This window comes from Charadrius vociferus, unplaced genomic scaffold (genome assembly GCF_000708025.1).
Source record: "Charadrius vociferus isolate BGI_N301 unplaced genomic scaffold, ASM70802v2 scaffold413, whole genome shotgun sequence".
Taxonomy (NCBI): Eukaryota; Metazoa; Chordata; class Aves; order Charadriiformes; family Charadriidae; genus Charadrius; species Charadrius vociferus.
Window position 1 is genome coordinate 1453994 of NW_009647738.1, and position 10886 is coordinate 1464879.

The 10886-nt window shown below is 44.5% G+C and overlaps 1 protein-coding gene across 1 annotated transcript in view; it reads right to left on the bottom strand.

The window, feature by feature from the left end:
- LOC104283699 (cytokine receptor common subunit beta-like) overlaps positions 1 to 9964 on the bottom strand; it is a 14990-nt gene extending 5026 nt beyond the window's left edge. Inside the window, 11 exon segments of the mRNA XM_009881909.1 lie at positions 1039 to 1108; positions 1398 to 1488; positions 2297 to 2459; positions 2549 to 2694; positions 5273 to 5433; positions 5536 to 5668; positions 5750 to 5823; positions 5924 to 6236; positions 6825 to 6970; positions 8676 to 8805; positions 9901 to 9964. Of these exon segments, the coding sequence (XP_009880211.1) occupies positions 1039 to 1108; positions 1398 to 1488; positions 2297 to 2459; positions 2549 to 2694; positions 5273 to 5433; positions 5536 to 5668; positions 5750 to 5823; positions 5924 to 6236; positions 6825 to 6970; positions 8676 to 8805; positions 9901 to 9964 (1491 nt within the window).
- Between the last annotated feature and the right edge of the window lie 922 nt (positions 9965 to 10886).

A 10886-nucleotide genomic window follows, 5' to 3' on the forward strand; every position in this document is an offset into this window, starting at 1 on the left:
TTGAACGGGGGAGCCCAGAACTGGACACAGTATTCCAGTTGTGGCCTCACCAGCGCAGAGTAGAGGGGGGGAATGACATCCCTCGACCTACTGGCCACAAGAAGAGAGAAGGTGGCACTGAAGAGAGTCAGGGAGCATCCTGGCCAGAAACAGAGAAAGGTGAAGTCTATCTAGGGACAACACATTACATGTATGAGGAGTCTGGGAGGAATTTTGCAGGCAAGGGATGGCAAAACAGACCAGATGCAGCAGAAGGGAGAGCTAGTTTTATTTTTTAACTCTCGGGTCCTGGATATAAGGTAGGAAAATAGGCAGAAGACCAAAGTCTGTAGTGAAGGATATCATAAGGCTGAGCCAGGCTCCATAATCCTCCTGGACAGGACAGAAGTCTTTTCACTGACAGTCCAGACCCTGAGTTGGCACCTCCCCCTCAACCAGACATCCCAACACACCCCTCCCTTCTTTCTTTTCACCCTGAAATAACTTCACGTCCCTTGTCTCTTTTGAACTGGGGAGCCCAGAACTGGACACAGTATTCCAGTTGTGGCCTCACCAGCGCAGAGTAGAGGGGGGGAATGACATCCCTCGACCTACTGGCCACAAGAAGAGAGAAGGTGGCACTGAAGAGAGTCAGGGAGCATCCTGGCCAGAAACAGAGAAAGGTGAAGTCTATCTAGGGACAACACATTACATGTATGAGGAGTCTGGGAGGCATTTTGCAGGCAAGGGATGGCAAAACCAACCAGATGCAGCAGAAGGGAGAGCTGGTTTTATTTTTTAACTCTTGGGTCCTGGATATAAGGTAGGAAAATAGGCAGAAGACCAAAGTCTGTAGTGAAGGATATCATAAGGCTGAGCCAGGCTCCATAATCCTCCTGGACAGGACAGAAGTCTTTTCACTGACAGTCCAGACCCTGAGTTGGCACCTCCCCCTCAACCAGACATCCCAACACACCCCTCCCTTCTTTCTTTTCACCCTGAAATAACTTCACGTTGTACTGCTCCAGGAGCACCCTTCAAGATACAGTTCCCTCTTACCCCCTGGTAGCTCTGGATCAGGAGACTCTTGCTGGGGTTCGGGATCTTTTCCTCCCACATTTGCTTCTTCCTGTAACAACAACACAGAGTTGTCAAGATTTGCTTCTCAGCCTGGCTGCAACCCAAAAAGGCTGCGTCCCATACACCGCACTGCCACGCACGACGAGGCACCACCAAGGCCCTGGCATGCCACCACCCAACTCACACCCTTGCACAGGCACACACAAGGCTGCCCGTTGCACACCAAGGCTCATCTCCACATGGACCTCTCTCTCACGGGGGACAAGAAGTGCCTCAGCCTTTATGCCACCCACAAGGCCAACACGCTGCTAAACCTCCCAGGCACAATGCAGGCCTACCTGAGGAAATACTTATAGCTGCAATAAGCAACTATTAGCAAGATGATGATGAGAGCTGGGAGCATCACCGGGAGAAGGACTGGTGGCAGAACTGAAACAGAGAAAAGAGAAATCGGTATCCACCTGCCGAGTGGCTGCTTCCCTTAACAGGTTTTGCGCTTGGGTCACTCTTCCTGTAAGCAGATCAGGGAAATGTAGGTGGCATGTCACAGGACAGGATCATGAGGCCTTCAAACTGTTGGGAAACCCTCCAAAGTGGGGGAGATCAAACATGGCCTGAACAGCTTACTGACCAAAATGGTTTAGTGTTTTCTTTAACTGATTCTTTTTTATTTTCCATTGACAGCTTTCCTCTCCAAGAGAGCTCAGCCTGCTATAGTTTCTGAATACATCCATGAACACCCCTACCTCTGTTCTGATCCACAAATTTATCTGATTTCACATTGGCCATATTTCATTCTCACAGCATTTAGGTTTCAGTGTACCTCAAGCTTGAGATACACAGATCATGTGTGTGTACACACATGCCCGGGAACATTAAAATCAAGTGACTCACCACAGATTTCTGATAAATCTTGAAGCCAAAAATATTATCAGACATTTTTTAAAACGGAAGAACTTTTTGTTTCTAAGCCACTGTGTGAAAACTCCTCTATCCTCAGCTTGCTCACACATTTCCAGGCCCTGGTCTTAACACTGACTTCATGAAGCTTTGCTTTCCATGCTCCCACAGTTTTGAGAACAATAGGACAGACCCAGACAACAGAAGGACTCTGGAAGGAAACTTGGGTTGATTGTACCTGCCACATCCCCACCTGAAAGGGTTCTTTTCCTCAACAACAGACTAGTTTTTCTACCACTCCCTTAGAGCCTAGGAGAGAATCCAAACTGAAATGTACCACTCTTCGTTTCCCAAGTGAACTCCTCGCTCCATTCACTCCAAGGCCCCTTGAGATAATTTGGCATATTCACCCTTGCCCGCATTTTTATGGTATAAGATGTGGATGGCTCCAGGTTCTGCAGGCAGTAGTAAGGCTCATCATTTTTAATGTCTATGGAAAACTGAGGAATAAAAAGAAGAAAACATGAAAGAGAAGAAATAACTTTCCCACCCATACTGCTCACAGGACACCCATAATTCCATCACCTACCTTTGGCATTTGGCTGGTTTTCCAGTATACAGCTTCATATCTCTGTTTTATAAATTTTTTATTGAATGTATACTTTGTCCATCTCAGCTCATAATCTTGATCTTTTGTCATTGTCACTGTTACATTTTTGGGGGGTAGCACCTTGACTGGAACACAGTTTTGAGAATAGGCGTCAACACAACCACATTCCTGAATACTCCTTTCCTTCCTATGTGTCTTTTTCCCCTTTTCCACACTAGGTTGTTCAATAATAGCTGAAGTACAAAAGATACAAGAGAAGTGTGCTTCAACCAGCACTTCACAAGAGCATCTTTTCCCTGACATTCTCTTGCTAATCAAGTGTAACAGCCAGCTTCACTGAGTTCTTGAGAAAGCTACTGCTTTTCATATCTGTCTTCCTCAGCCAAATCTAACAACCATGTATCATAAGTGAAGAATTAAGACAATTTCAGATACATTTTAAAATGTACTAACAAGTACAAAAAAAGTATTGGTGAACCAGGGCAGTCCACGGGGACCACCAAAATGTTCAGAGTGGGCTGGATCACATGATGAATGAGGAGAGGCAGAGGGAACTGGCCTTGTTCAGCCTGAAATAGAAAAGGCTGAGAAGTATCTAATTGTTATTTTTGACTAACTAACAGGAAGTTGTAGAGAAGATGGATCCAGACTCCTCTCAGAGGTACCTAGTGAAAGGACAGGAGACCATGGCTACAAGTTGCAACTCAAGATAATGGCGGGGGAGGACACTACCATGAGACCAGTCAAACACTGGGACAGGGACCCAGAGAGGGGGTGAAACGTCTATCCATGGAAATATTTAAAAATTACTGAACAAGGCTCTGAACAGTGCCATCTCAATGATCTGCTCTGAACAGGAGCCTGGACTAAATGTCCTCCGTTCTATGCATGACTTTATGAATCTATGATTTGAAGCAAAGTTCTGCAAAAGTCCAATCTGTTGGACCCTGGGTATTTCTTTAAGGTATCACCACCTCTCTACACAGATTGCAGCTATATCCCAAATCATTTCAGCCTGACTTCTGTATGGCTGCTGACTTCTTCAGATTCTCTGAGACCCCAAGCACCTGTCTTGTCAGAGATCTGACACCTGGAAGGAAAGACACACTACGTGGCTCTTAAGTGTGTTTTTTTCCAGTGGTAGTTACTTGTCAACATCCTCTAGGCTTCATATTACAGAATTTTTACAAAAGCCTTGTCAGTATGTGCACTTGCTGACTCCATTCCTAGGGAAGTTCTTGGTTATGCTGTGCCATCATGGTCTTTCAAAGAGAAGCATAGGCACAGGATCATCAATGGATGGATCAACAGCATGTTCTGCCAAGGAGATAAAGGCTGCTGTGGGGAGACAATTAGAGTGTCTTTTTACATAGGAAGCACTAGAAACGTTATTCTGAGTGAAGCACATGAGTGGCAAGACCGGTGGATACTAGAGTTCTGTGCCATGGGGCAAAAGGGTTTTTGAGAGACTTTTCAACCTGGCAGTAAGTATGGTCTTTGCAGCATGAGTGTGATTTGCTTGAGAACTTGTTAGCCATCAGTAGTGAAGACATAAACCAGCCACTTCAACACTAGTTATTAGCAATTTAAATGAAAACTTTCTTCCAAGATCTGGAGTTTTCAAACTGATTTATTCATCTTTTGATACTCATTTGTTTCTTCTAAAAATTTGCTGAAGTGTGATGTTATGGTAATTCTTTATTTAGCACCTGTATAATATATTTATGCGTGTAAACTCCACTAATGCTCAGTTTTTTCCCAGTTCTTATGGATACTCTTGGTAAGTTACCTACAGAGCACGCTCACCTTCAAGGGCACTTATGTGGACTCAAGTGCACAGTGTTTTCTGTTTCAAGAGCACTGCAGGAGTGCTTAGCTCAGCTCCTTTGGGATAGGGCAGCTTCCTCTGCTTTTTTTTAAAATTGCAGAACTACAAAAATTATCAGAATCAGTAGACCTTCCCGTGCTATGACGTCTCCGGAAGAATAATTGGCTTATCACGTTCCTGTTTTGTACTACTATTACACGTTTTGTTAACTTCACTTTAACAATGCTCATATGAGACTGTGTAATAAACTGAATCAGTGAAAATGCCTGAATCTCACAAACAATTAAACAAAACCAAACTGCGTTCAAGGAGAGCTTATTCCCTCATTAACAGAAATTAGTTCTGTTATGAGCTGGAAATCCTAATGAAAATTCTCAACTTGTGCCTGACTTTGCTGATGCAGATTGTAATCAATATTTCATTTCATATCATAGACTCTCTATGCATTTTATTTTGGTACACGGTTAAATAAAAATCTCTAAAGTGTTTTCTTCAGTGTGGGAACAAAAAAAACACTCCTGCAAGAACTGTAGCTTATTCTACCTAAATTAAGAAAAAAAAAACCAAACACCTAAGAATCTCAAGAAAAGAACATTACCAGAAAAATAGCCACTTTCTGATCAAGAACATAAAGTCCATGGTCCATCCTTTTGATGGTACACCCCATGTACAGAAAAGCAGTAAAGCAATATGTGAAGTTTGTGTACTGGTCCAGCCACATTTTAGAGACTTCCAGTGCTCTTGGAGTGAGTACCTGGAATTTTGCTCTTCCCACCCACTTCTCCTCACCACTACTGTCCTCAGCCCCACTTGTCCACACAACACATGTCTCCAAGAAACAAACAGGAGAAGCAAGACACAGCACAGCAACTCACTGTTCTCACGGGATTTAATCAGTTTCTCCTCCGTCTTGGCCCGGACAGACACATAGTACTGGCTCTGACTGCTGGAGTTGCTAACAGGGATCTCACAGCTCTGGACCACATACGGGACATGAGGCAAATGCTTCTCATGCACAGGAGAGCACTCTTCTTCTCTGAAGGGAGAAAAAGAGGTTGAGCTGAGGTCAGAAGGAATGGGACAGAGCGGAAGCTCCATGGGAGAGGTGCAGGCATGCTGCCACGGGCAGAGCACGTACGCTGATGCCGGAGTGGCCCTGAAGAACAAGCCAAAGAGGACAGAGGTGGTGATGGCTTTCTTCACTTCCCAGCTGCACTTCAGACGAACTGCACCATTGAAGAGGCAGCGAAGGTTCCTGGGCTGAAGGCCACCTTCAGAGAAGATGAGAGCAAGCTAAGTGAGAGGAAAGGTCTGGCTTGTCAGCCAGTGCCTCCGCACCTGCACGGACCCACTCCGTCCCACGCTACCTTCAGGGGTCTCCCATGACACCTCCGTGCTCCACTCGCTGTACGGACCAGAGAAGCCACTAAAACCCAAGCACAGTGCTTTTTTTTCAGTGAAGAAGAACAGATCTTTGCATTCAGTTCAGAGCAAATGGTATTTCACTGGGCAAGTCACTTGCAAACAGGAAGAGAGCCCCTTCCACCACACCCGAAACAACATTTGTCGCCTTCTCCTCATAGTCCCTGAGAACAGAAAGGCCACTCATTTGCACAACATTTACCACAGGGTCTCCACTGCCCAAAAGGGTGCAGCCCAAACCAGGACAGCCCGTCTCCTCTGCTCTTACCTTCCAGGATTCCCACTCCCGCTTGTAAGTGACTTCATACTCCAGGGCACTGCCCAGCCCTTGGCTTCCATCAGCTGCTTTCCAGGTCAGCAAGAAGTCTCCTGATCTCATCAAGGTGACTGTGAGGTTTTGAGGCGGGAGTGTCTGAACTGGAAGGTGAAGGTACAACCCATGAGAGGAGATAGTGGGGACAGGAACATGAAGAGGGGAAGAAACCTCCTAGCTGATGTTCTCTGAATGACAGAATCTGGATATTTACAGTTTCCCTAGTTTGCTCCAAATAATCCATGATTCTTTTTCACTGCAAAGTCCAAACTTTACAAGACCTGGGAAATATATTCATGAACAGAAGTGGAAAGTAGGGAGAGCAGTGCAGTTGTGCAGCTTTATAGTGACTTTGTGAACATATATGCTGTAATACATGTACAGCATGGTGCTGAAACAGATGGCTTTTTCGTTATCTTCCCCCAGTCCCAACCAAGACACCCGTTAGCTGGCAGGTCTACCCCTATTTTTTTTCATTGTAGTCACTAAAGGTAGACTCAATTTTGTCTATCCTGAATGCACTGAGTTTGAAGGTTGTAGTATGGCCTTATAGCCATTTAACTTCACTCTTGCTTACGTTTCAGATTAAGGGCTAACCTATGTATCTTTTAAGGATTAGATATTCAATACATTAATCTGATAATCTTTTAAATACTCAAGAATAGAGACAAGACTTAGTGGTTCATATTTACCATTCTGAAACAAGTAGACATTTAGCTCTGTCTGCAGTCTCGGGACAAATTTGAAGTTGTAGTTTTCTTGATGATATCCATGGATGTGACACACCCAGTGCATTGTGAAGTTCTGACAGTCAGTGTGGTTTTCACCTGTGTGGGACCTGCAGGTCACAGAAAAAAAGCATGACTATCTGAATAGGAAGCTGCTAGATGACCCAAAGTGTGGTTTCTGAAACCTTCCCTAAATGCTATTTTATTCTGTTTCTAAATCAGTGTTTACCACTACATTAGGTTGGCATACTCCCATAGTTCATGAAGTGACATGAAAAAAATTCTCTATTATTGAGCACTTCTGCTTTATTCTCTCTTCCTTTCCTCAAAGGAAGATGCACTCACAATAACTGTCTTGGGTTGGTAGGTGTCTGGGCCCTGAACACAACCTCTTTCACATTTCCCCCCACAAAGGGTTTGGCTACCCATGCTCAAGGCTAAGATGGAATCAGCCTGACTGAGGGCTTCCCCAACTTCACTCAGAAGCTGTTTTTAATTTCAGGCCCTTGCCTGACACGGCCATATCTGTGCCTGGTGTAAACATTGTTGTTTGTGATCCGTGGAATTGACTTCCTAGCTTGACCTTAAGCCTGGCTACTGGATAGGGACTTCCTTGGGGATTTGGACAGATGGCTGATCCTGGTCACTCTCACTGTTCTGCTTTTCTTGTTACTGTGGCATTATGCCATTGTCAATGAGGCCAATGCCTTGCTGTCAACCTAGGCTCCTAGCTCACCTTCCCTTAGCAAGCAAAGCTTGTTGCTTCCATAACAACAGGGTTGCCAGTTTACATGTGTACTTGTGTATGTTATGCTATGCTTACACTAGAGAAGTCAAAGAAGGTCAGCCAAAGAAATGCAGCTAGCAGTTAGGACAGAAGTTTAATGAGGACTATGGGACTGCAGTCCTCCTACACAAAAATGGTATTTCCACACAGACCTGTGGAGTCCTTTGTGCCACAGGAACAGTTCTGTGGTTTGTAGACTTCAAACCACAGCGAACTACTAACATCTGGAATGTGATTCAATACTCTAGGGACTGTACAGGGCACCTTCTCCATTGACTACAACAGCTGTCAGGTCAACTCATGAATGAATCCTATAGCTCTGTCTCAAAAATAAAACAAAGATAACTTCTTATTCTTATTTCACGTTTTCTTCTCACCTTCCAATCTCTCTGCTGTTTACCCCTCCATCTCCTGCTTCTACTATTATTCTTTTTCTCTGTCCCCTATCTCTTCCTTCTTCTCTGCCCCTTCCTCTCCCTCATATTCTCCAGTTTGACTGTTCTTGAAAGGAAGCAGAAGTAGCAAAAAGATAGTGCAAGACATAGACTAGTATCTCTGAGAGGAAACCCAATGAGTGAAACAAACACATGCAACTTCTGTTTTTCTCACAGTTTGTTTTGCAGAATTTATTTCAACATAGCTATGCTCATACTGGCATAAGGAAGAAGTGACTTCTCAGCCATTCTGATTAGTTATCACCACTGCATCTAGTGTAACACATCCTTCTCCACTCATGTGCAATAATTAACATATCCTGCCATATTTTGTATGTGGGCTATCACAGTAAAAGCAGGGGAGAGCGATTGAAAAGATAATGAAAACAACTTGATTAGCATGTTCTCCTTCCTGTTCTTCATTATCCTATACAGATCCAACTTTCTCCCTAGCCTGGACATAACACTGGTGTCTGCAAGCTGGATACTATGCTGGCTGCAAGCCTGGCCCACTGTCCTTTCACCCAGCTCCATCTCTTAAGTTCAGGAAGTCAAGCCCCTTTAGACCCTTCACAGAACACCAGCCACACTTACATTTCACAGCTGTTGTTAAAGTTCAGAGTCACATTCAGCAATTCATGAGCCTCTGAACACTCCATCCATGTGCAAGTTGTAAGAGAGACGTAGTCGTTGTAACACTGTAGGGTCTGCATTGGGATGGTCTCTAAAAGAGGAAACAGTAAGAAGACAGATGGGGCTTGTCGTGGGGCAAATGGAGGTAGTGGGAAATCATAGAATCATAGAATGGTTAGAGTTGGAAGGGACATTAAAGATCATCTGGTTCCAATCCCCCTGCCATGGGCAGGGACATCTTCCACTAGACTAGGTTGCTCAAAGCCCCATCCAACCTGGCCTTGAACAATTCCAGGGATGGAGCATCCACAACTTCTCTGGCACCCTGCTCCAGTGCCTCACCACCCTCAGAGTAAAGAATTTCTTCCTGTAATCTAATTGTAAAACTAACACAAGCTTTGCTACTGTGCTGGAGAAGCAGAGACAGAGAAGTGAGGAGCTGGGTGATGAAACCTGACAGGAATATAGAATCATAGAATAGTTTGGGTTGGAAGGGACACTTAAAGCTCATCTAGTCCAACCAACCTGCAATGTGCAGGGACTTCTTCAACTCTAGCCGGTTGTTTAGATGCCTGTCCAACCTGATCTTGAGTGTTTCCAGGGATGAGGCATCTACCGCCTCTTTGGGCAACCTTTGCCAGTGTTTCACCACCCTCATTGCAAAAAAATTCTTCCTAATACCTAGTCTAAATCTACCCTCTTTTAGTTTAAAACCATTACCCCTTGTCCTATCACAACAGGCCCTGCTACAATGCTTGTCCTCATATTTCCTATAGGGCCCTTTTGGGTACTGAAAGGCCACAATAAGGTCTCCCCAGAACCTTCTCTTCTCCAGGCTGAATAACCCGAACTCTTTCAGCCTGTACTCATAGGCCTCTGATCATTTTTGTGGCCCTCCTCTGGGCCTTCTCCAACAGGTTAGTAAATACACTAACAGGCTTCTAGTCCATGAAGTTTGGGGGTCTTGCCTAAATACCATTCACAACTCTCCCATTGGCACACATCTGGAGTGTTTGGTATAGCCCTGGTAATTACATATGTGTACACTCACAAAGTGTCCTTCTCTTTCTGTCAGCAAGATGAAAGTAGAAAAAAAGGGAAGATGGAGAAATACCAGGCTAAAAGAAAAGGAACAATAATAGAAAAAAAGGAGAAAAAAAATAGAGGTAGGGAGTCTGAAACTCACCTTGAATTGATCTAACCCCCAAAACCAAGCATGGAGCCAGAAGAAGACTGATGAGCTCTCTCATCTTTACACCTTTGCACGTGAGCATGATCTTATGTCAGGCAAAAACTCCCTGCGCCACTGGTTGTTCTTCCTCAAGTACATGCTCAACAGCCACCATTCCTCAGTTGTCACCAGCTGTAGCTGAAAGCAAAACTTGTGTGGTTAGCTGGGAAAGCCTTGGGCCTTCTCTTGGCCCCAAACCACCTCTTCCATCAACACTGACGTGATCTCTCAGAGTAGTTGCATATGAAGATAACTTATTAAGGGGAAAACTTTTTGCCTCTTCATCAGAGGACAAAGATTGCTGTTTGGAAATAATGATAGGACTTTCCACCTCCTTTCTTCACCTTGAGAGTAAGAAATAACCCTTAAGTTATGAGAAGGAATTAATTATCCATGTTGATTCACCCATCTGATCCATACAGAGTACATCCTGCTGTTCCATTGAATCATGAACCTGTCCAAAAAGAAACATTTCCTTGCCTCTCTTACCACTCCTACTCCTCACAAAAATGTATTTCTGGTGAACTAAGAGATCCAGTCCTCCTGTTTTTTCACTTTAAAATCTGATTCACAGGGCTTTTAAATCCTTGTTTGTTTGAGGAGAGGGGGCTCCTCGCCAATTCCTTCCCCACGGTAACAACACGTTTGCCTTACCTGAACGCTGAGTGGCCTTCAGGGCAGGTGCTTCACAGCAAGTGGTTGTTTGACTTTCTCATTTATCATTCACATGGAGTCAGTGCAAATGCAACTGCCGGTGGGAGACCCGCAGCCCTACTCCTTCAAATGAGCCTGTGCTCTATTCCCCTTTCAGTTGCGCAGTTGTAGTCTGCAGCACCAGAGGCATGTTTGATTTGTCCGCTCTGACCTTCCTGTTTATAGCATAGGTCCAGCAACTAGGTTCCTAATCAGATGTTATACGATTAATAGGAAGAGGGAAGGAA